The 27,082-nt window shown below is 38.0% G+C and overlaps 1 protein-coding gene across 3 annotated transcripts; it reads right to left on the bottom strand.

The window, feature by feature from the left end:
* Window positions 1-537: 537 nt before the first annotated feature.
* Window positions 538-25,866, bottom strand: rnft1 (ring finger protein, transmembrane 1). Of its 3 annotated transcripts, none has more exons than XM_062046453.1 (9): window positions 25,674-25,866; window positions 19,657-20,096; window positions 19,509-19,585; window positions 19,331-19,431; window positions 13,024-13,177; window positions 9,673-9,831; window positions 9,542-9,607; window positions 3,358-3,459; window positions 538-1,401 (listed from the first exon to the last, which is right to left on the bottom strand). In XM_062046453.1, the coding sequence occupies exons 1-9, from the start codon at window positions 25,697-25,699 to the stop codon at window positions 1,267-1,269; spliced, it is 1,260 nt and encodes a 419-aa protein (XP_061902437.1). In that variant the 5' UTR covers window positions 25,700-25,866; the 3' UTR covers window positions 538-1,266. The 3 variants fall into 3 exon arrangements, with proteins under 3 accessions (XP_061902437.1, XP_061902436.1, XP_061902438.1); XM_062046452.1 differs by having other exon boundaries at window positions 539-1,401; window positions 19,657-20,099; XM_062046454.1 differs by having other exon boundaries at window positions 541-1,401; window positions 19,657-19,998; window positions 25,674-25,860.
* Between the last annotated feature and the right edge of the window lie 1,216 nt (window positions 25,867-27,082).

Raw genomic sequence — 27,082 nt, 5'->3', positions numbered from 1 at the left:
AAATAAAAGCCATGCCTTTCGAAAAAACTGGCCTACATTTATTTTTTCATCTTCATTTTGAATAAAAAAATAATCGGCAAAAGGAAAAATAATCTATAGATTAATCGAAAAAATAATCTATAGATTAACTGATTAATCGAAAAATAATCTATAGATTAATCGATAGAAAAATAATCGTTAGCTGCAGCCTTATATGAATGTGTCTGTTACTACATTATATATATACTTGTGTGTATATAAATCGTTTATGGAGGGTTTTGACGTTTTTTAGAGGGCTTTGAAGGCTACAACGGTGACTCCAATTAGCCGCATTTTGCATCCATCCAACCATCCATTTTCTACCGCTTGTCCCTTTTGGGGTCGCTGGAGCCTATCTCAGCTGCATTCGGGCGGAAGGCGGGGTACACCCTGGACAAGTCGCCACCTCATCGCAGGGCCAACACAGATAGACAACATTCACACTCACATTAAACATTTTTAATCACCTTTAAAGGTCCAAAAAACACAACCAAACAAAGACATGTGTTCTTGTCTCCCATAATGATTGTGAACAATAGGCAGAATTCCCCCAAAAATGTGCAGTTCGCCTTTAAGGCATCCATTACACGAGTATTAAATGAATGTATGTTTATGTGTGCTGTGATTGGCCGGTGACCATCCAGGATGATGTAACCCCGCCTCTTGCCCAAAGCTAGCATAGACTCCGGCTGACCCTGATGACAAGCAGTAACCCTAACCCAAGTGCACCACCAAGTAAAATAGTACCTTGTTATTTGTCATCTAACTTTATAATCTAAAGAAAAAGTACAAATACAAACGAATGACAACAACTAGGAATATTTATTTTATTATTATTATTTGTTTTCTAACAGGGACAAAAAGAGTAGGAATATTTCATGACTTAATAAAATAGATTTCTTTCATTCTTTGGTTTTTACATGTACTTTTGAACTATTCTACAAGTGGTTTCAAATGAATGGCAAAGTTTTGGAGTGTATGTAGAAAAATATATGGTAAAAGCCTCATGTCATATATAAACAGTATACAGTAAATACACTGTATATAAAAAGGATATATTGCATAAATTCGCACTGCACAAAGAGTATGAAAGATGCAAAATGTAGGGTTAGACATGTAAAATGTGGTAGCATGTCTATTGAAAGCTGTGATTAAACTTAATCGTAGAAATCCTTTTCTAGAATTACTCAAATATTCCTTTGTAAGAAAAGCTGGTGAGGAAAAAGCATGAAAGTAGAAGAAGTGAGATCAGTAAATGTGCAGATGTGGAGAAGTGGCTCCATCTCTCCACACGTACACTTTATCTGTGATGACTGTACGACAAAGAGGACAACTTCTCTCTCGCTGAAACCACAGAGCGATGCATTCTGCACAGAAAATGTGCTGCAACACAATAACAAACAATAAGAGTCAGTGCCTTTGTGTGTAAGACATACAGTATGTCAAATGTGTGTATACATAAATATACACATATATATACACATTTATACATACATACATACATACATATAATATATACAGTCGTGGTCAAAAGTTTACATACACTTGTAAAGAACATAATGTCATGGCTGTCTTGAGTTTCCAATAATTTGTACAACTCTTAATTTTGTGTGATAGAGTGATTGGAGCACATACTTGTTGGTAACAAAAAACATTCATGAAGTTTGGTTCTTTTATGAATCTATTATGGGTCTACTGAAAATGTGACCAAATCTACTGGGTCAAAAGTATACATACAGCAATGTTAATATTTGGTTACATTGACCACTCCTCTGGGCAAAATTGGTGCAGTTCAGCTAAATTTGTTGGTTTTCTGACATGGACTTGTTTCTTCAGCATTGTCCACACGTTTAAGTCAGGACTTTGGGAAGGCCATTCTAAAACCTTCATTATAGCCTGATTTAGCCATTCCTTTACCACTTTTGACGTGTGTTTGGGGTCATTGTCCTGTTGGAACACCCAACTGCGCCCAAGACCCAACCTCCGGGCTGATGATTTTAGGTTGTCCTGAAGAATTTGGAGGTAATCCTCCTTTTTCATTGTCCCATTTACTCTCTGTAAAGCAGTTCCATTGGCAACAAAACAGGCCCAGAGCATAATATTACCCCCACCATGCTTGATGGTAGGTATGGTGTTCCTGGGATTAAAGACCTCACCTTTTCTTCTCCAAACATATTGCTGGGTATTGTGGCCAAACAGCTCAATTTTTGTTTCATCTGACCACAGAACTTTCCTCCAGAAGGTCTTATCTTTGTCCATGTGATCAGCAGCAAACTTTGGACAAGCATTAAGGTGTTGCTTCTGGAGAAAGGGCTTTCTTTTTTCATGGTAGCCTCTCAGTCCATTGCGATGCAAAACACGCTTGACTGTGGACACTGACACCTGTATTCCAGCAGCTTCCAATTCATTGCAGACCTGCTTTTTGGTGGTTCTCGGTTGACCCTTGATCCATCCATCCATCCATCCATTTTCTACTGCTTGTCCCTTTCGGGATTGCGGGGGGGTGCTGGAGCCTATCTCAGCTGCATACGGGCGAAGGCAGGGTACACCCTGGACAAGTCGCCACCTCATCGCAGGGCCAACACAGATAGACAGACAACATTCACACACTATGGCCAATTTAGTGTTGCCAATCAACCAATCCCAACATGCGTGTCTTGATCATCCTGACCAATTTTCTCTCAGCAGCAGGTGATAGCTTGCGTTTTCTTCCTGATAGTGGCAGTGACAAAACTGTGCCATGCACTTTATACTGTTGAACAATTGTCTGCACAGTTGCTCTTGGGACCTTAAGCTGCTTTGAAATGGCTCCAAGTGACTTTCCTGACTTGTTCAATTCAATGATTCGTTTTTCAGATCTGTGCCCAGTTCCTTTGACTTTCCCATTGTCGCGTTTGTAACCGAGTCTAATGACTGCATCACATGAGCTCTATTTAAATGGGCTCAGGTGTTGTCAATCATAATCACTCACATGAAGTTAACAGGCGATGCCATTAAGCTAATTTGATTTGATTGCAACTTTTCTACATCACCAAAATATATAATGTATGTTGTTGCTGTATGTATACTTTTGACCAAGCAGATTTGGTCACATTTTCAGTAGACCCATAATAAATTCATAAAAGAACCAAACTTTATTAATGTTTTTTGTGACAAACAAGTATGTGCTCCAATCACTCTTATCACAAAAAAACAAGAGTTGTAGAAATGATCGAAAACTCAAGACAGCCATGACATTATGTTCTTTACAAGTGCATGTAAACTTTTGACTACGACTGTACATACATATATATATATACTGGTATTTATGTACACATTTTATTTGTTTTAAATTTTTACCTGGCAGAGCAGCGCTTGAGGCTCTTTGAAGTCTGCCTGACAGATGGAACACACGTCTCCTGCTTCCACGCACTGACTCCTCGTGGCCACCGTCCACGTTTGCTAACACAAAACCACAAAAATACTTACACTTAGAATACTATTTTTTTTTAAATTATTCTGTGTATTTCTTACACTTTGTTTATAATTTTTTGAAAGCATCTTGTGTTTTATGTGTATTTTTAGAAACACTACTTGTATAATTTTTTTTACCAATAAATTGTGTTTTATGATGATCATTTTTAAAAGTATTTTGCATTTTAGATGTATCATTTTGTGTTTTGTGTATTATATAGAACATCTTAACATGAATCATTTTCATCAATATTTTGTGTTAAATGTGTATTATTTAGAAACACTTTACATTAATAATATTTATCAATATTTTGTGTATTATTTAGAAACTCTTTACATTAATCATATTTATCAATATTTTGTGTTTTATGTGTATTATTTAGAAACACTTTACATTAATTATATTTATCAATGTATTATGTGTATTCTTTTTAGAAACTCAAAAGGCTTGATTTACTAAGATCCAAATACCCATGACTAAACAGCGTGTGCAATTTATAAAATAATGTGTACTATTAGTGGGCGTGTTGCGTTTGATTTACAAACACTGTGTGTACAATCATGTACAAAAACGAGTACAAGTGTGTACAAGTGGTGCAGTCTTATTTAAATGAGGATTTTGCGTGTACTATACAGGGCATCACCCCAGAGACACTCATTTACTGCACATCCATGTCATCATGCTCATACCTGTGGAGTTTTGCTGTGTTTTCAAACATGCAGCAGACATGTACCACTTTTTATGGGCATTTTAGAAGCCCCAATGCAGTGCATCTACAATGAAACCCCTTTTTTTTTTCTCTCCGAAGGTGTGCTCATTGGAGAGAATCTGTACTTACTCTGACTAAAGACACACAAAAAATTACATACTTAAAGCCAATTTTTCATTTAATTATGGGAATATATGGGAAAAATATTAAATAAATACAACACCAAATAGTGCTTGCAAAACTGTGATGAGTGTTGATGAATCACATCTCCTCCTCTCAGTATTTTGGGCATTTTGATGATTGGCATATATTTTACATATTAATGAAGGCAGACGCAAAATGGTTTAGTAGAACAGCTTTACATGTGCTATCAAGTTTGCACGTTTTAGTACACACAAACCACAAGTAAATTAATTTCAAGAAATTAAAAACAAGTTGACTTTATAGCTTAATTGTGTTTCATTGTATCCATGAAACCATATCCAATGGCATTTACAAACCGCAAAAGAATGTGAAAATTAGGGATGGGAATTGATAAAAAAAAATTCCGGTTCCATTTTCGATTCTGCCTAAAGATTCGGTTCCCTAACGGTTCTCTTATCGATTCTTATTTAGAAAAAATGGGGGGAAAGGTGGATTAACATAAATTTTGTTTAGTTTGGAGGTAAAGGGACCTTACAAAGCCTACGGTGAGGTCACATACATAGCATAAATAAACACATTTTTTCTAAATATAAGTAAGAAATAAATATTCTTCCGTAAAATTTAACAAAAAAAACCATTACATTACAGAAGACTGTAACAATTGGTAACATGTGATATTAACTCATTCATGCAAAGTAATGTATGTCAAGCATTTATTTATTATACTTGTGATGTTTATGGCTTACAGTTAATGAAAACCTTGGAATGAAAATGTGTGTCATTATGTGTTATTATAACAAATAATGGCTTGACATATTTCACTTTGCATGCAGAGTTATTAAAATATTAGTTTCACATTTGAAGTTAATTGTTGACATAAATGGACTTGTACACAATATTTAATTGTTTTAGTTTAACCTGTAAAATGCAATGACTGAGTGAACATCTGGTGGAAGGAAAAAAAAGAAACTTTTCTTTTGACTATAATTGAACATTCACCTATCTAAAATTATGAGCGTCTCGCGTGTCAAATGGACCACAAATGCAGTTGCTGCTTGGTGACATTCGTTCCGCCGCATACGTGAACTGGAGCGAGTACTGCCAGCCTCGCAGCCAGTCATAATCGGTCTCTCGTCAAGCTAATTCTAAATGAAAAGGCATTAATTTTAATTTAACAAATACTAGCGTTAACATGATAGGCGGTGAGTTAGTACCTGTTGTATTCAGATGACATGCTAGCGTTACTGCTCCTGGGATGAGATGGGAGTATTTAAAAAATGCAACTTTTATTTATAGTTATTACATGCTGTATGTTCAAATGTTTCAGCATATTGCAGCTATGTCCTCCTCTTGATTAAATAGCAACCTTGCAATTATTACAAGTAGCGCTGTTGCAATCATTTCTTGCAAAAAGTAGCCGGACTTAAGTTAAAGTTAAAGTACCAATGATTGTCACACACACACTAGGTGTGGTGAAATGTGTCCTCTGCATTTGACCCATCCCCTTGTTCACCCCCTGGGAGGTGAGGGGAGCAGTGGGCAGCAGCGGTGCCACGCCCGGGAATCATTTTTGGTGATTTAACCCCCAATTCCAACCCTTGATGCTGAGTGCCAAGCAGGGAGGTAATGGGTCCTATTTTTATAGTCTTTGGTATGACTCGGCCGGGGTTTGAACCCACAACCTACCGATCTCAGGGCGGACAATCTAACCACTAGGCCACTGAGTGGTTGTTCTGCCCGGGCTCTGCGATTTTGCAATCGGATGTCACTATGCACGTTGTGTAACGACGTCATCCCCACCCAAAACAATCGTTTCAAAAAAATTGCAAACGATTCCAAGGAATTAATACACTGGTGAACTAGGAATTTCGATTACCATTCCTAGTGAAAATGCCGTCTGAACGTCACAAAAGTGCCACAATTTCAGACGTACATTTTGAATATTCCGCTCCGAATGTCTTCGGCAATTTCTGTAGATTCGGGACGGAATGACGTCACGATGGGAACACTTCTGCACTCCAACCATATCAGCAGGTCAGTCAAACTGGAGATATGCAAACATTAGAAAGATGCGCTGCCTATCATTCACAATCCCTATGTAAGACATGAACACATTTTTCTTTTTTTATGCATTCTAAGTCATAAATAAATGAATAAATAAAAAGTCAGCTGGCAATTGAGTCTCCTCTCTATTCCATTCAAATGTTTACAAATCTGTCTAAATCTGTGTTAGTGAGCACTTCTTCTTTCCAAGATAATCCATTCCACCTCACAGGTGTGGCATATCAAGATGCTGATTAAACAGCATGATTATTGCACAAGTGTGCCTGAGGCTGCCGACAATAAAAGGCCACTCTGAAAAATGCAGTTTTGCTTTATTGGGGGTCTGTGAGGATCAGAAAAGCAGTCAGTATCTGGTGTGACCACCATTTGCCTCAAGCAGTGAAACACATCTCCTTCAAATACAGTTGATCAGGTTGTTGATTGTGACCTATGGAATGTTGGTCCACTCCTCTTAAATTGCTGTGCGAAGTTGCTTGATATTGGAAAAAACTGTAACACGCTGTCGTATACGCCAATCCACAGCATCTCAAACATGCTCAATGGGTGACATGTCTCGCGAGTATGCTGGCCATGCAAGATTTTCAGCTTCCAGGAATACTGTACAGATCCTTGCAACATGGGGCTGTGCATTATCATGCTGCAACATGAGCTAATGGTCTCGAGTGAATGGCACAACATTGGGCCTCAGGATCTCGTCACGGTATCTCTGTGCATTCAAAATGGCATCAATAAAATGCACTTGCGTTCGTTGTCCATAACATACGCCAGCCCATACCAAAACCCCACCCCCACCATGGGCCACTTGATTCACATTGTTGACATCAGCAAACTGCTCTCCCACACGGCGCCACACACAGTCTGTCAACTTCCTTGAACAGTGAAAACCGAGATGAATCCATGAAGAGAACAAACCTCTCAAACGTGCCAGACACCATCGAATGTGAGCATTTGCTTACTCAAGTCGGTTACGACGACAAACTGCAGTCAGGTCAAGCCCCCGATGAGGACGACGAGCAAGCAGATGAGCGTCCCTGACTTCTCAAAGTTTGTGCAGAAATTATGTGGTCATGAAAACCAATTGTTGCAGCAGCTGTTTGGGTGGCTGGTCTCAGACAATCATGGAGGTGCACCTGCTGGATGTGGAGGTCCAGGGCTGGTGTGGTTACATGTGGTCTGTGGTTATGAGAGCGGTTAGATGTACTGCCAAATTCTCTAAAATGCCTTTGGAGACGACTTATCGTAGAGAAAAGAACATTCAATTCACGGGCAACAGCTCTGGTGGACATTCCTGCAGTTAGCATGCCAAATGCACGCTTCCTCAAAACTTGCGATTTCAGAGTGGCCTTTTATTATGGGCACCCTAAGGCATACCTGTGCAATAATAATGCTGTTGAATCAGCATCTTGATATGCCACACCAGTGAGGTGGGATGGATTATCTTGGCAATGAAGAAATGCTCACTAACACAGATTTAGACATGTTTGGGAACAATATTTGAGAGGAATACATATCTTGTGTATGTAGTAAAAGTTTTAGATCTTTGAGTTCAACTCATGAAAAATGGGGGCAAAAACAAAAGTTTATATTTTTGTTCAGTGTAAATAACCATCCAAAACCCGCCAACAATTCTCTATTTAAATATCGTGACCTGAACATTAACCAAATATTAGCAAAGTTGTTATTATGAGCGCTAACGCAGACAAACTATTTTTAGCCACGCACTGATTACAGACAGCTAACTAGCCGCCTGCTGCTGTATTGTGAGCCAGCAGATGTCCCGCTGCTGTGGCTGCTGCATCTGCATCGTGTCTTGTAAAAGTTATTCCAGATCATAAATCTTGCCTCTCATCTGGTTATTAGGCAGATTTAGCCATGAATGTAGAAGTTGTTCATCCGTGACATTCAGTGAATACCAGAAGATGGAGACAAAAACAACCGAAGACGGTGTCTGCAGGCAACAACTTTTTCTTTTAATTTAATGAATTATTTATCCAAACGGAAAGATATCAACATCCTATCAGTCGTCATTGCAGTGAGAGCAGACGTTGTACAGTAAGCGATCTTTTTATTATGATGGTAAATTGAATTTCTTGTTTCCCACTTAACAATACTGCTTGCTACATGATGATGCTTAGTGTTTGGACTAAAGCTGGATCTGTTAACCACAGAGCTTTTAAAACTTGTAGCTCATCCTCTTTATATTCAGGTTCAAAAACAAAATGATCTGCATTGTTGTTGGTGGGGAAGGGAACTGCAGTTCCTACCTCTACGTCACGCTCACGTGACTGGCTTGCTCATTATCTCTCAAAATGGCTGGGGAATCTCTGTGAGATTGATACTGTTTTGATCATATCTATTTACTCGCAAACTTTTTAATTATTTTGGTGTTATAAGTTGGATGTATATAATAGCTTCAATATAGAGGCAACTTGTTTTCCATTCTACTGGTTTATCATTAAAATGTATTTTGTGTTTATTTGTATTTTTTTCAGAAACACTGTTTATAATTTTTTAAAATCAGTATCTTAACACTCATTTTACAAGTATGCGTTTTGTTTGTCTTTTTAGAAACAATATTTTTATCATTGAAAAAAGTATTCTGTGTCTTATTTGTATTTTTTTCAGAAACACAATGTTTATAATTTTTTATCAGTACTTTGTTTTGTTTGTATTTTTTAGATACAATGTCAATTTTCACAAGTACTTTATTTTATTTGTATTTTTTAGAAACATGTTATTTTTTTGATTAAAAAATGTTTGTGTTTTATTTGTATTCTTTTAGAAACATTAAATGTTATTTTTAAGTATTTTGTGTGGCTTTTGTAACACTGTTATTTAAACAAATATATTTTTTGTTTAATGTTTATTTTTAGGTAACACTACAGTATCATTTTCTCAAAAACATATTTTAATATTTATTTGTATTTTCTTTTAGAAACAATGTTTGCTATGTTTAAATCAGTATTTTCTGTAAATTGTATTGAAAATTATTTATTGTGAGTGTATGTTGCATGTTTTTGATGCAGTTACATTATTAACTATTTTCTTCTATTGCACACATGAAACATCAAAGTCATGCTGCGCGTGAAAAATGGAAAGAGTCCAAGTAAATTTTCAGACGTGTTGACAACAATCAAATTAGTTTTACTGACCTTGTCCATTAGAAAGTTCCTGAGAGTTTTAAGCAGAGACGTCCACTGTCCGTACAATTCTAACAGCTGCAAAAGACATGAAGACCATTTGAACCTTTTCAACAGGAAGATGAAAAACCAAAGTCTTGTACCTTCAGGATGAGGTAGAGCAAAGCCAGCAGGACCCCCACGGTAAGCGCGGGGGGGCCATCGCTCTCTTGGTAGGTGACCAGGTAGCGGAACCAAAGAGGAACAGGAGCCAAGGCCTGGTAGACCTGACTCAGCTCCTCTGTCATCAGAAGCCAGCGTCCCTGCGGACAAACAAAAGTTAGATGAAACACTAAAGTTTAAACAAGTTAGAGTTCTTGTCATATTAATTAACCACTCAGCAGAGGAACTTCAAGCTTGTGTCTCAGATAAAAATCACACTTTTTCCCAACCGAAAAATAAAACAATATAGCATATTGTCTTTCAAAAGAACCAATCATCACAAATGCTTGCATTTCTCAGTTACAAATTCCGTTGAACAAAAGGTTGAATAAAGTTACTGGCGTTCACAGCAGTCTGGTACACATGTACAGCATACAAGCATTCACGCACAGCAGGCGCACATGGCCTGACTGGCATGCATGCACGCAGATGCAACAATTGCCAAGTGTAGTTTTCAGGATGGAAGTACTTCATACATCATTGAAGCTGCTTACTTTGTGTCACACAGCCAAGTGTTTGTGTTGCAAGTCATTAGTCATCAAAAACCCAGATAACACCAATGATGAACATTTGAGAAAGTGCTGAAGAGAGTTGCAGTCAGTCCCTTAAATAATGTGCCATATTATATAAAATACCTGTTTAACACAAGAGGGCAGTAGACTCAGTGTTAAAGGTACACACAACAGTGAAGATTAGGGTTGAGTATTGCGGCTATTTTCCTAAATCCAGGGTCTCTGCAGGTTTCAACATGTCAAATGTAAGACTTTTTAAGACTTTTTTTAAGACCATCTCGAGAAAAATTTTAAGACCATTTCACATACATACGGACAAAAAATACAACGACACAGTAAAATCAGAGTTCCAGAATGAATTTTAAGTATATTAATTCATTCACTGCTCTTTCACATTGGAAACAAAATGGTTAGACTAACTAAATATACCAGGAGCTTCTCTAGTGTAACCTAATTGAAAAAAAATTAGCAATCATGGTAACAGCCAATTTTCAGATTTGCCATTGAACTGTTTCCTTGCAAAAGGTGCAGTGTGCATCATATCAAGTCTTTTCATGCAACATCAACATCAGCAATGGTAGGGTAAAGTACAATAATATATTGTCTGTGAAAGGGATAGTTACCATCTCTGCTAAAGCTAAATAGTTAACTTTGGCAATGTTTTTTTCGGTTGCCAGAATTGAGCAAACCAATAAAAAAAAATCTACAGTACTACTGTATCTGCACAAAGTTGTGAAAAACAGTGTGTGCAGACAGAGTGACTGTCTAAAAAGAAGGAAGTCCAATATGGCTTGCAAGCCTTAAACAGAATTTGGATGTGAATAATGTGGATAACATTCAAATGGGCTCAGCTCATTTTGTATCTGGTGTGTATGAATACATTTTTACCTGTTTTTTGTGACTTTTTTGAAAACATATTGCTAATAAACAAGTTTTTATTTAGGCATGACAAGATCACATTGGCAAATCTCCATTGCTTTTCTCACCCCACAATAAGATGAGTGTAAACACTAAACACTTTTAATGTTGGTTGCTGAATAAACTAGGAAAAACAATTAGGCATGAGAAGCTGACCTGAAATTATTGGAACAAATAATAGAAATAAGAGAATTATGTTATTTTATATAGTTTTACTGCTGAGTACACTACTAGCACAGATAAATTAGTGTGTGCTTACTGTATGTAATAGTATGATTTCACTAGTAAACATCTCATATTGATCTCCTTTGGCAATTGGCGCCACTTAGCCCACATAACACTCCTTTGGAGGGTTACGTTAATCTTTGTAAAGATGTGCAAGTGTTTGTGGCGTTTCAGCATCTTCTGACACCGACTTATCCCAGATTTTTGACTTTTACATGATCATTCCATTCACTTTCACTGCCATGTTTACAAACGCTTTCCTCCTCGATGGCTGCACATATGGGTACTAAACACTTTATACGTTTCCATCCACCGGCTTCAACCATGCATTCAATTGATCGTTCAGGACAAACAAATAGTTGAACTTTTACTTACCCATCTTATGCAAGTAATTTGGCTTTGCTGTGGGCTTTCGTTAAGTTTTCACCGCTGCTATGCTAACTAAGCTGTCAACACACAGCTGTGCGCGCACAGCAATAGCTGGTGGTGTTTGATAAATTCTGACCGGGCAGCACAGTTAGTTCCGCTGTGTAGTTACGTTATAGTGTCCTCAAAATCAAAACATTTCAAAGCGAGACTGAAGTTTATGCATGTTTTAAATAAAAGTAACTTCAAAAGATTTTTAAGACCTTTCAAAATTGTATTTAAGACCTTTTATGAGATTTTAGGAGAATTTTAGACATATTAAGGCCTTAAATTTAAATTATTGGATTTAAGATATTTTTAGACTATTTAAAGGCCTACTGAAATGAATTTTTTTTATTTAAACGGGGATAGCAGATCCATTCTATGTGTCATACTTGATCATTTCACGATATTGCCCTATTTTTGCTGAAAGGATTTAGTAGAGAACAACGATGATAAAGGTCGCAACTTTTGGTCGCTGATAAAAAAAAGCCTTGCCTATACCGGAAGTAGCGTGACGTCACCGGAGGAAGGACTCCTCACATTTTCCCATTGTTTACAATGCAGCGAGAGAGATTCGGACCGAGAAAGCGACGATTACCCCATTAATTTGAGCGAGGATGAAAGATTCGTGGATGAGGAAAGTGAGAGTGAAGGACTACAGTGCAGTGCAGGACGTATCTTTTTCGCTCTGACCGTAACTTAGGTACAAGGGTTCATTGGATTCCACACTTTGTCCTTTTTCTATTGTGGATCACGGATTTGTATTTTAAACCACCTCGGATACTATATCCTCTTGAAAATGAGAGTCAAGAACGCGAAATGGACATTCACAGTGACTTTTATCTCCACGACAACTCGGTGAAAATCAACCAATGTTTATTTTCATAAAGTCAAATGTTTTATGACAAGTTTAATGAGCTTTGTGTCGTATTGTAAATGTAAAATTTTGAGAAAATACCTTTGACAAGTCCTTTGTTTGAAATGTGGCGGAAAACGGCCTAGTAGTAAAACGGCGGCCGCCAATCGTGCGACACATTATTCTTGAAACACACACAGCATAGAGAGAAGATAAGTTTACTTTGGCCCAGGCTACCTGATATATTACTGTAAAACTGTTACTCGTTTCAAAAACAATGTATTGCATTTACCTCCCCATGGGTACTGGATTTGGCGATGCAAGCAGTTTCACACTGGACTTAGACATAACACCAGAAAGTCACTGGTTCTCACCTGTGTTCTGTAGTTGGCTGTGGAAGCAGGCAGGAGCAAAATAAGGCACTTGATCCCCATAAAGAAGAATTTGATAATAAAGTTGGTGATGCCGATGGCCCACAGGACCTCCCAGAATCCCAGCGGCTCAATAGTTGGATTGAGGAACACCATGCTGTGGGAGAGGAGCAAGGAGGTTAAATGGCAAATACAATAGATTCCATACTACAATGCAATAAAAAAACATTTTAGTGGTGTAACGGTGCGTTATCCTCATGATTCAGTACGTACCTCGGTATTAAGGTTTTGGTTTTGTTCATTTTCATTACAGTAAGTAAACAAATTACGGAGCACAAAAGTGCTTAGCTTTTGTGTGAACATCTTATGAGTTTTAAAAGGAAATATGAAAAAACTGCAAACTGCTGGCAGGAAATTCTCCAAAAACAACAATTCATAGGGCTTTAACTGTACAGCCCGCAGGGCATGTGCGACTCGCCAGCATCCTAAATCTGGCGTACCTGCGGTATGTCTTGAAACATTTTTTAATGATATTAAAGTTTATCTATCTTACTCTCTTCTTCTGACCAACCTGACTTATTTCAGTCAATGACAAAGTGTATTGAATATCTGCTTCATAAGCATAGCAATTACTTATATGTAGCTAACCAAACAACCTTTCCTGCCCATGGTGCAAATAATTTAAAACCAACACATCAAGTTTACATAAATGTGCCACACAATCTCACCTGTCCACTGAACTAGGTGGACATTATAAAAATGTCTAAAGCACCTACCTAATTCAAAATTACACCAATATAAATCCACTAAAAAGCATGACTGGTAAAACGCAAAGCACTCTCTCTCCACACTTCCCCATGTTTGGCGCATTTATCTGTGTTTGATGTTTCTGAATGATTAAACAATATTAAAAGGGAACTGCAATTTTTTGGGAAATTTGCCTATCGTTCACAATCATTATGAAAGACATGACGACGGATGTATTTTTTTAATACATTCTAAATATTAAATAAACGTAAATACAAATCTGCTTACAGCGGAGCCAAAGGGAGGTCCTCTATTCCGCCCATAAAATCCTATAACCATCCAAAAAGTGCCAACAATATTCCATTTACATTTCATCACTTGAATATTAACTAAGTATTAGTGATAATGTTATTATACGCGGTAACGCAAACAAACTACAGCGGCGCTGTGATCACTACCGTGTGTCCCTATGTTTACATAATAGAGCGCTCTGCTGTTTCCTCCTTTCCCTGCTCCTTAGAAGTTTATTGTAGATCATAAATCATGCATCTCACCTGGAAAATAGATGGCCCATGATATAATACGACAAGTTGGTACACTTTGACAGCCATTTAGGACTCGGAACTGGCGAGAATGACATGAAAAGACGCTTGGTCCCCCCGTCCCCGTTTCTTCGCGAGGATTATGAGACATTTTTCATCTATATGGGAATATATGAACATCCCAGCAGTCTGCATTCTAATGACAGCAGACATTGTACAGTAAATTATGTTTTATTATGTTTTTTTAGCTCTAATGAAGTCTGCAGTCAGCAGTAATCAGTGATGAAGAAAAAAAATAAGCAAACGTCATTAGTTTTTTAAAGCTAATGCGACGTGTATGCTTAAAATGATCAAAATACGCAAATATTAAATGCTGTGCTACTACATAACATATATACTTACATCATGTATAGACAATCCCAATAGAGGTGTTTCTATGTTTTTTTTAAGGGCTTTATAGGCAGAATTGAGCGGCTCACAAAGGCTCCATTCTAAACTGACTTTTGATCGCATTTATTTAATATTTAGAATGATTGAAAAAAATACAAACATCCATCTTAATGTCTTTCATAATGATTGTGAACGATGGGCAACATTCCTAAAAAGTAAGGAGGTCGTCAGGAATGTAAACAAGGACAAGAAGTCAAAGTTTCCCATTTAATGTTTTATCTTTTATAATTCATATTGTAGTGTTGTCAAAGTTTTTGGCTGAACACCAAGAAGATTAACCAGCAAGGTAAAGCGGATTGTATTTGTTATTCTTAATCATTGTAGCTACCTGGTAGGTAGAGTTAAGGGAGTTTTGTGATGTCAAACTTTGAGTGCACTACTGGGCAAGTGACAGTGTGTGTGCGCGTTGTCAGCACAGCTGTATACGAGGACTGTTCAGCTAGTTGTTGTTTTGACTTTATTTAATAGATAATTGATCCATCACCCCGTTATGTTTGTTTGATATACAGTACCTTATAGCGCTTTAAATTGTGTTCAGAGTAGAGCTGAAACGATTTCTCGAGTAACTCAAGTAATTCGATTACAAAAAATATTCGAGGAATTTTCACTGCCTCAAGCCGTCGTCAATTTTTTTTACGGCATTTTGTGTTGTTTAGTAAACAGTAGTCAAAGCTCACGTTTCGCATGTACTGTTTAGGTGTTGCACAGCGTGTTTAAGTTTGGGGCGGTATAGCTCGGTTGGTAGAGTGGCCATGCCAGCAACTTGAGGGTTCCAGGTTCGATCCCCGCTTCCGCCAACCTAGTCACTGCCGTTGTGTCTTTGGGCAAGACACTTTACCCACCTGCTCCCAGTGCCACCCACACTGGTTTAAATGTAACTTAGATATTGGGTTTCACTATGTAAAAGCGCTTTGAGTCACTAGAGAAAAGCGCTTTATAATAATAATTTAAGGCTGAAACGACGCGTCGACGTCATCGGTTACGTAAATACGTCGACGCCGTTTTTGTGCGTCGACGCGTCGCATATTTACGTCACACTACCGTCATGGCGAAGCGCAAAGCAGACGATCAAAGCAGACGATCAAAGCAGACGATGCGAGCGAGGGGGAAAAATCACGCCAAAAGTCGTCAAAAGTGTGGAAGTATTTCAATACACAGCCTAATAATGTTGTTGTATGCACACTGTGTCGAGCGTAAATGGCCTATCATAGCAGCACAATGGCATTTGAAAAGAAAACCATCAACCATCAACTAGTCAATCGTCCGCGTGAGCATACATTGTCATCATTACACAAAAACATGAATGTGTCATTTGTATCTGCTAGGGGTGTAACGGTACGTGTTTTGTATTGAACCGTTTCGGTACGGGGCTTTCGGTTCGGTACGGGGGTGTACCGAACGAGTTTCTAAGCTAAAGCTAACTTTAGCTGCTAAAGTCTTAACAAGCTGCTTCGCTCCTGCCTCTGTCTCAGCACGCAGCATTGTCCCACCCACACAACCATCTGATTGGTACACACGAAGCATTACCAGTCAATCAGCAGTGCGTATTCAGAGCGCATGTAGTCAGCGCTTCAGCATGGAGCAGATAGGTGTTTAGCAGGTGAGCATCAGGCAGCGGACTCTCTCCAAATGATAATAAACACCTCCCAGTCAACTACTAGTAACATCACTATGAGCCCGTTGACCTTCTAGAAACTTAAACTGCAGCTCAGCTCACTCGCAGTCCTGGTTTGAGGTGAAGGCTAATTAGCTCTCAGTTCCAGCCACATCGACCCCTTCTGAGCGCCTATTTTCAGCTGCTGGGAATATTGTAAACAAGAAAAGAAGCAGAGCATGTAGACATGCTAACCTTTCTTCATTACAACTGTTAGTCACTCACTGGAATGAGTAGAATTGGTTATTGTGTACTGTGTTGGACTGGATGTTTATTTTGCACATTTTAAAAGCAATACTTAATGTTTACAGTGCTCCAGAATATTTAGATTGGCACTTTTTTGTATTGGATGTTTATCTTTATTTTTGCACATTTTAGCAAATAAGCAATACTTTCACTTTTGTTGAAATGTTTACACTGTTGTTACATAATATTTCGTTTTGCACTTTTTTGTATTGGATGTTTATCTTTATTTTTGCACATTTTAAAGCAAAATAAGCAATACTTTTACTTTTGAAATGCTTATACTATTGCAGAATATTAAGATTTGCACTGGATGTTGACTTTTATATTTGCACATTAAAAAGCAAATAAGCTACTTTTAATTTTGTTAAAGGTTAAAAGTTTTAAATGTTTACATTGTTACAGAATATTTAGTCATGTTGTTGTCAATGTTGACTGAGTGGCCATACTTCTTTTTTTTTGTAAATAAAAGCCATGCCTTTCGAAAAAACTGGCCTACATTTATATTTTCATCTTCATTTTGAATAAAAAAATAATCGGTAAAAGGAAAAATAATCTATAGATTAATCGAAAAAAATAATCTATAGATTAACCGATTAATCGAAAAATAATCTATAGATTAATCGATAGAAAAATAATCGTTAGCTGCAGCCTTATAATAATTCACTTCACTAATTCACTTTATGTCACAGATTATATGTCCCCTACACTGCACAACACCGCTCTTTTAAATACCATTGAGTTTAGAAAACTTTTTTGCCGACATAACTCTCAATGGCAGACGCCGCAGAAAGCAGTGGACAAGAGCCATAGCAAAACAAGGGAATTAAGAAGCGACAAAAGTTGTCTAAGGTGTGGGAACACTTGACACTAGTAGTATGCAAACATTGCAAAGTGGAGCTCGCACACCACAATAGCACAGTTCGATGCTGTAGCACCTGTCGAGCAAGCATCCAATTTGAGGGACGTCCGCAGGCGAGGTAAGTCATCTATTATCAATTGTAAACACAAAAGTTGTGTTAGTTAAATAAATGTTATTCATTATGATAACCAGGATGTTTTTTCACTCCCGCTAAGTCATCAAATGCCGCCAAAAGGTGTTGAAAGCTAATAATGCTATCCGAGCTATCGTGTTCAATTAGTAGTCGTGCAAAGTTATTCGGGTTATTCAAGTCATGCAACCACATGCTACTTGAATAGCTTGCACTTGCACCCACTATAGTCTCTGTATAATGTAAGAGTTCCAAGTCCTTGTCCACAGTGGTAGCATATGTGTGCCAAGTTCCTGTCAGCCATATTGGTTCTGAATATGAAGTTGTACATTTCAAATGCAGTATTAAAGGCACTACCTAATCCACTTTTTATGTTTGATATAATGAAAACTGTTCTTATTGTTTTATTTCTAATACTAACAATATAGTTTTATTTTAACTTTCTCAGGGAATATTAATTTTGAACTAATTATATATATATGTGTGTTTTCATCTAAAATATGTTATGATGGCAAAATGAACATTGATTACTATTGTGCATGCCATTAATGCAATTAACTGTATTGCATTTTTAAAATGTAAAACTGTTGTTGTCATTATAAGTGGTTTGTCTTTTTATATTGTTTATGTATTGTTGGCAGGTTGAAAACAGCTCAGCGGATTTGAGTGGAGAAACCACCATTTAAACGGCACCGTAATATAATCATCAAAAAATGCATGAGACAAGAACTTTGTTTATGCGGTCACACAGCATATAGGGCTGTGAGCGCACCTGTTTTTATTAGCACACACAAATTGGCACAATCAACCACGGACACATTTCAGCTGTGCGTGTCAGCCTTCAATAATGAAAACAGGCGTTTAGGAAATAAAAGACAATTAGGCCAAACGCAATAATTGAGGGCACATAACCAAACCTTAATTAAGCAAAAATATGATTTATTTGATTAATCGATCGGGATATTCGATAGAATACTCGATTACTAAAATACTCGATAGCTGCAGCTCTGGTTCAGAGTGTACACACTTTTAGTAAAAATATGGACTTTTGTATAGGCTGGAACCCATTATTCACATTTACATTGTTTCTTTGGGAGACATTTGATTCAATATACAAACTTTTTAATTTACCAGCCCTGTTCAAGAACCAATTAAGTTCGTAAATTGGAGGTTTTACTGTACTCCATTACAACCCGGATACAAAGTACCTCACCTACTATACTCATACTTTGTGCGGCAGTTTAGCAAAGTCATTATTGTTAGTATCACCTTTTAGAAGAGGAGCACTCACAACGCGTACAAATTAGGGCTGCAACTAACGATTAATTTATTAATAGATTAATCTGTCGATTATTACTTCGATTAATCGATTAATAATCGGATAAAAGAGACAAAATACATTTCTATCCTTTCCAGTATTTTATTGAAAAAAAACAGCATACTGGCACCATACTTATTTTGATTATTGTTTCTCAGCTGTTTGTACATGTTGCAGTTTATAAAAAAATAAAAAATAAATAATGAAAATAAGTAAACAAATAAAATTGCCTCTGCGCATGTGCATAGCAAAAATCCAACGAATCGATGACTAAATTAATCGCCAACTATTTTTATAATCGATTATAATCGATAAGTTGTGGCAGCCCTAGTACAAATATATGCTGAGATATTGTGAACATTACCAGTTGTAAAGTGTCTCCGTGATGAAGGTGTAGTAAAGGAGGAGGGTGGAGGAGATCAGGAGGAGGAGCAACCACACACACTGCAGCTTTGCATGGCGATCCTGAGGATGCAAACAAAATTCAGGATGCTATCAGTGATGCTAACTGCTCTTCCTCCCACACGTCTGTTTGCTCTTACCTGAAGAAATACTTGCTTTTGGATGCTTTTGTTCACGTAGAGGAAAGTAGTGAAGAGGCCGGCACCGACTGCCAGTCCTGGTGAAAGAGTCTAATTAGACATTAAGACATTTAAGTTAGCGGCTACGATGGCGTCTGCGGTCACTCACCCAGTGCATGCTGAATGACCAGTTTAGCACTTAATATCACAAGGAAAGGAAGACTCTTCTGGAGCCAACGGAACAGACACCGGAGATCAGACAAGGAGGCAGCGGGTTCTCCAGAGTCCTGTTCCGAGTCAGACGGGCCAAGCTCAGGCTCCGAGTTGGAGTGACGCTGCCCACAGTGACGTTCGTGTCCATGGGAATGGCTGTGAGTGTTGACCCTGGACCTCCTGGTGGACGCACCTCCGCCCGACTCCCCCGGTACACTGGCCATGGGAACCCGCACCTCGTTACTCTTAGGTTGTGCAGCAGGTGCATCACTAGACGGCGCAGTCCTGGCGGGAAGCTCTGCTTGCAGAGGAGGGTATAAACCATTTCTTGCATGAGTGCCCTCCTGTCTTGAATTAGACTGCATGACAGCAGGAGACTCCCACATTTTCACAGCCCTTCTGGAATCAAAAACAAACTTATATACCTTTCATTCCAAGTATCATACATTACTTCTGAAGTTGTACCTCAATTTTTATTTTCTTAGGATTCTGTTTGGCAACATTTTTTCTAGATGTTTTTGTATACCGTGTAAGTGAGGGATGTCAAACATGCGACCCGGATCAGGCCCGCGAGATGAGTTTGCTAAGTGTAATATTGAGCTGCATTTTTTTAATTAAAGAAACTGCTGTTCTAAATGTGTCCACCGGATGTCACAATAGCAATTATTTTAGGCAATCAAATAGTTTTTTATCAGGGCCAGCAAGTATACCAAGCAAGAAGTACATGGTAAAGTAGGGCTGCCACTCCTCCCCCTTGACCCAACGTAAATCAAACAGGAGTAAAATAAATAATTGGTAACCCCACTTAAAATGCTGCATGAGACACAGCACATTGATATAGTTCTGTGAAAATTATTGTCTTCTGTGCAAATTTAAAGAAAGTGAACAGTGTGTGATTTACTGCAATTCTGTCAGTCCTCAGTTTTTATTTTTGGTTTGTTGAAATTGTTCCACATTGCACAGCTTTTATTTTTCTATCAATACACAGTGGTGCCTAGACGGCAAGGAGTAACTCAACCCTTAGACTTAAACAAACTTTATTGCTCCGCAAGGGAAATTGTTCCACACATTAGCTCAGTTACTAAGAATGGAAAGGGTAAGGATGGAAAGGATAATGCAGATATAAAGTAGACAAAAAAATTACCATAGTAGCAATATAAAATATAACATATGTAATATTTACATATTATATATACAGTATATAATACATGCTGATATATTATATTATTATATTATATTTTTATATAATACAATATATAACAACTCTTGAAAAGTTTCTTTGTAGCGTTAGCACAGGATTAATAGGTGGAAATGACAAATGAGGTAGTTGATACAAAGAAGAGTTTTTATTTATGTGTTTTATTTTTTGTTTAACCCTAGACGGGCTGTGACTTAAAGTTTAATTAATTGCTTTGTAGATACACTGAGATTAAGTCTAAGTTAATTATGTTTTTCAGGGTGTTTTTGAAACTGCACCATTTTTTTCCTCTGAATTTTCAACTAATTTGAAGTGTTATGTCAAGAGGATTATTTGTGATATGTACATTTTCAGAATGTGCTTGTACTATATTGGGCCTGAAGTAAAATAAAGAAAACAATCTGAAGTTGTTGTACTTGTATTTTTGAAGTTATTATGCCATGACTTTTCCCCGTCCGTCCCACGTGGGAATAGATTTTCCTACATGTGGCCCCTGAGCTAAAAATTAGTTTGACATCCCTGGTCTAAGTTATCTAGCAGCCATTGCGCAAAATAAAGTAGCCCATTAGTCCGCGTATCATTCCAAGGAATGGAGGGTCCCAACAAAGAATCTCACACGTTCATTGTCTGTAGGAGTGTGCCAAGGGGCGGTATAGCTCGGTTGGTAGAGTGGCCGTGCCAGCAACTTGAGGGTTCCAGGTTTGATTCCCGCTTCCGCCATCCTAGTCACTGCCGTTGTGTCCTTGGGCAAGACACTTTACCCACCTGCTCCCAGTGCCACCCACACTGGTTTAAATGTAACTTAGATATTGGGTTTCACTATGTAAAGCGTCTTGTCACTAGAGAAAAGCGCTATATAAATATAATTCACTTCACTTCACTTCAATTGGGAATTGGTATCGTTTACATTTTACTAAAATATACTACAACATTTTATTTGCTAAGGCTTTTGTTTGTAAATATTTATTTGTTGTTCATAAACAAGGGGGATAAACCATTTTTTTTGTATTTAACTTACTAATACCGAAATCTGGGAGAAAAAAAATAATTATTTTGAAAGGCACTATTACACATTGTGGAATAAAATCAGCTTTTTGTGGTGGGAAATGTGTTGGATCGTTTGGTCGTCTGATATAATTTCAAAATAATGGGATTAACTTCATTGTTTACTTCATTTGTTAAATGCTGACAAATAAAACTTGTTTAAAAAGAAATCCTGTGTGTGAAAAGATACATTGATAATCACGACAACAGTAATAATAGGCGTTTACAATCTAATTGTAGCACCCTGAATCATAATCTAATCGAATTCGGGTGTGCCCCGAAGAGGGCACACCCTTAATTCTCTCTACATTTTCAAAAGGTAAGTACAACTGCAAGATAACCAATCATGGGAGTATAGAAAGTTTTAAGTTATAGCACACGGCTGCAGGGTTTCGATAGTGTGACATGTTGTGCAATCAGATGGGTTGATCTGTTCGTGTCCGGCCAAAGAATGAATGTTGTGAGTGCCCGCACTTTAATAAAGACGGTGAGAAACACTGTTGATTTCAAGAATTAACTCGTAGCAAAGTACAAATGTGGCGTCTACTTCGCTCTCCTTTTTTCCTCCGCTCATTGTCGTCTTCCCCAACAAGACTCTTAAACATACTTGCCAACCCTCCCGGATTTTCCGGGAGACTACCGAAATTCAGCGCCTCTCCCGAAAACCTCCCGGGACAAATTTTCTCCGGAAAATCTCCCGAAATTCAGGCGGAGCTGGAGGCCACTCCCCCTCCAGCTCCATGCGCTCATGAGTGAGGACAGTCTGTTTTCACATCCGCTTTCCCACGATATAAACAGCGTGCCTGCCCAATCACGTTATAACTGTAGAATGATCGAGGGCGAGTTCTTGGTTTCTTATGTGGGTTTATTGTTAGGCAATTTCATTAACGTCCTCTCAGCGCGGTAACAACACACAACAACAGCAGTCACATTTTCGTCTACTGTAAAGCAGTTCGTCTGCCGTAAACAGCAACGTTGTGACACTCTTAAACAGGACAATACTGCCATCTACTGTACATGCATATGTGACAATAACATCTACGGCTTTTAGAGAGTGCACAACTGCGCACACAACAAGGAGACGAAGCAGAAGAACGAGGAAGATACAGCCGTGGCGACGCCGACGACGAGTAAGATGAAGAAATACACTTTTAAGTTCCAAGCCGCAGCTGCGATTGGACCTGGATAGCCTCCGGGAAGAAGTAGTGGAGTACCAAGTGCTTGGCAGTGAAGATCTTCCTCAGGAAGCAAAGATTGACCGGTTTTGGGCCATGCTAGGGAGAGATGGAAGATTCCAGACTCTAGTGCATTTGATGAAAGCACTTTTGTGCGTGCCACACAGCAATGCATCATCAGAGAGGGTGTTCAGCATGGTTAGAAAAATAGTGACAGAGAATAGAACAAGGATGGACAATTCAACCCTTAACTCAACAATGAGTAAATGAGTGTTATGTGTGTGTATATGTGTAAATAAATGAACACTGAAATTCAAGTATTTCTTTTATTTATATATATATATACACTACCGTTCAAAAGTTTGGGGTCACCCAAACAATTTTGTGGAATAGCCTTCATTTCTAAGAACAAGAATAGACTGTCGAGTCTCAGATGAAAGTTCTCTTTTTCTGGCCATTTTGAGCGTTTAATTGACCCCACAAATGTGATGCTCCAGAAACTCAATCTGCTCAAAGGAAGGTCAGTTTTGTAGCTTCTGTAACGAGCTAAACTGTTTTCAGATGTGTGAACATGATTGCACAAGGGTTTTCTAATCATCAATTAGCCTTCTGAGCCAATGAGCAAACACATTGTACCATTAGAACACTGGAGTGATAGTTGCTGGAAGTGTGTGTGTGCAGAAAACATCGCACAGGGCGATGTGATGCGTCTAGTGCAGTAGCCTTGGAGTAGTAGTACCTGTAGTTAGTGCATGCTGCATGCCGCTTTTGTTTGCTATGCTGCATGCTGCTTCTGCCTGATACTCATTGCTTTCAGCTAGTGCCGCCGGCTAGCCCTCTGTCTCAGAGGGCGAAAAGAGGAGCCGAGTGCATAAGCCTCCTCAGCCGGTACATAGCCTCTCCATTGTCAAGACTCGTACATGCCTCCTCGTGGCCACACACGGTAACTGGAACCTCGCGGTTCCAGGCTAAGTTGTACGGGATCTCGGAGCAGCAGGGGGCCCCAGAGACGGGGCATGCAGGCCCACCGGTGTGTGGACATGCCCTGGTGCCCAGTCAACCCCTGTCCCAGCTATGGGTAAATAACCCCAGCTATGGGCGAATAGTGAAAACCGCCTCAACGGTGGACCAGGCGGAAGATGGCGGCAGCGGAATGCACCACAACGGCTGGGAAGGCGGATGAAGGCTGCAGCAAAGACGGGTCCCCAGTCGTCTTGGTCTCCATGCCACTGGACCCTGGCCCGCTCAATGCCAAGGACTGTGTGGTGGCTGACCGTGCACCAGTCTCCCCACATTAAAAGATTCCACGCACAGGCGTCCTCCTACGGAGGACAGTCATACTCGTTTCGAGTGACCGCCGACGACGACGAGTTGCTGGAAATGGGCCTCTATACACCTATGTAGATATTGCACCAAAAACCAGACATTTGCAGCTAGAATAGTCATTTACCACATTAGCAATGTATAGAGTGTATTTCTTTAAAGTTAAGACTAGTTTAAAGTTATCTTCATTGAAAAGTACAGTGCTTTTCCTTCAAAAATAAGGACATTTCAATGTGACCCCAAACTTTTGAACGGTAGTGTATATATATATATATATATATATATAATAAAATAAATATATATATATATAGCTAGAATTCAGTGACAGTCAAGTATTTCTTATATATATATATATATATATATATATATATATATATATATATATATATATATGTATATATGTATATATATATGTATATGTATATATATATATGAAATACTTGAATTCTAGCTGTAAATATACTCCTCCCCTCTTAACCACGCCCCCAACCACGCCCCCACCCCCACACCTCCCGAAATCGGAGGTCTCAAGGTTGGCAAGTATGCTCTTAAACATAGTTAAAAGTCAGGTTAAATGTTTCATTATACAAGTCATTCATCAATTAAATGAATTAAATTATTTTCTGCATTTAAACAATAACTACTTTGTAAAAAATTTGATAAAATGCGTTAAATGGATTTACAGATATGAATGTATTCAGTTTTTTTTGTTGTTTTACGATTGGGTCTTTGTTTAAGTTTTTGTTACAGATTGATAACAAAATCCTAAAGTAATACTGTACCACACTCTTCATTCATATTTTTTTATAAAACTTAAAAATATGCTCTCTTGAATTTCCATCACTGAAGGCATTTAACCAACTGTTGAAAAGTAAGAACGATGGAATGGGTAGGACTAACTGTAGATATTCCATTCCATAAAAGGGACTAGCGGTAGAAAATGGATGGATGGATGTGTTTAATGTTTGTAAACATCAATTATATAGTTGAAAGCCGCCATATTGGTAAATAAACACGTCACGCGTTTCATACAGTAAGAGATTATAGAATGCCGTCGATTAATTGAGCTGATTTACACATAATTTACACTCCACTGTGTTGTGTTAAAGGCCTGTTTTACCTGGCAATGATTTAGACACATAAATAGTGTTGGTTAAAACTTTTCAGGAAATAAGCACTGTTGTGGTTAGCATTAGCATTGTGTCAGGCTACTATACTAGCGAGCTAACTCACCTGTCATTCTGCAAGCGAAGTTTCATGGCAAGCCTTTAGTCCCCATTGAACGCAGTGATTAAAGCGCAAAGCAAAACGAAAGCAAATACAAACTAAATAAATAAAGCCGTTGACTGTCGAGCTCAGCTAGAAACTGTCAGTTCCAACGTATTGACGTCATGCATAACTTCCTCTACTTGAGTTATGGGTGTAGTGTTTGTCGGCAACTGTTACATTACTGCCATCTAGCGGTGCGTTTTGACTACTACTACTACTGCCATGAGGCGAATGAGAAGACCATGCTTAGTTACATTCTTTAGGTTTGGTGAAGTTAGTTGAACATTTTAAGAGACGCTCATGCTTCTAAAGAAACAATTAGACATTCTTACTTTCAACTGAAGCTGAGCAAGTCATTTAAAATATGTTCTTGTTACAAACATGTTGCTTGTGTGACAGACCACTTTGTGCATTCCAAAATGAAGTGAAGATTATTAAGAACTATCCCTGTCAGTACATTTTGTAAACAAAAGTGTACTTCTACTTTCATGGTAGTTGTCCTAAATCAGGCGTGTCCAAACTTTTTCCACTGAGGGCCGCACATGGAAAAATTAAAGCAAGCGGGGGCCATTTTCATATTTTTCATTTTCAAACCATAACAAAATATGGATTTTTTTTTTTTTTTACCTTTACGGCTCCCGGGGACCATAAAGGGTCTCAGTCATTAAAATGTTAAAAATAGGTCAAATGATTTTTTGTTTTAACGGTTACATTTAATCTCTATATCAACTTCAGGTTGATATAAAAAAATGTCGAAGACAACTTGGTTTTTTATAGTAAAACTGAAATATGCCGTTTTTAGTAATTAGAGCCATAAAAGATCAATAATGCAGGACACATTGATTTTAATTCATTATTATTTTTGAGTAATAACAGTGTAAAGATAAATAAAATCCCATTAAATATATTTGGGATCCAAAAGGTGCCCCACTCATAAAGTGATACATTTATTAGTTGTTTTTTTTTACTTTCAACACCTAAGTTACGAGATCAACTTTAGATATATCTGTCGATTTTACGTTTGAACTATTATTTTGTTTGTTTTAAAGAAAACGTTGATGTTTTTATATGGCAACCACACAATACATGCAATATTTTCTCCACATAAAACATTTGATGGATTTTTGAAGTAATTGGAGCCTTGAAAATAATTCATTATAACATTGATTTTTTTGTCTTTTTTTTTGAGCAATGGCAAAAAATGAAAAATTAACATAGACAAAAGAAAAAAAACAGCCTGCATGGCAGCTTTGTGTCAACATTGCAACTTTTTCTTGTTAGATTTCACCTCATTCCACTTTTTTAAATGTTTAAAAAAAAATTGCAATAGCTGCTCGCTGTACATATCCTACGAAGTCAGACCTACACTGTTT

The sequence above is a fragment of the Entelurus aequoreus genome, linkage group LG05, assembly GCF_033978785.1.
Source record: "Entelurus aequoreus isolate RoL-2023_Sb linkage group LG05, RoL_Eaeq_v1.1, whole genome shotgun sequence".
NCBI lineage: Eukaryota > Metazoa > Chordata > Actinopteri > Syngnathiformes > Syngnathidae > Entelurus > Entelurus aequoreus.
The sequence above is the reverse complement of the archived record's forward strand: the minus strand, read 5'-3'. Positions and strand labels throughout refer to the sequence as shown.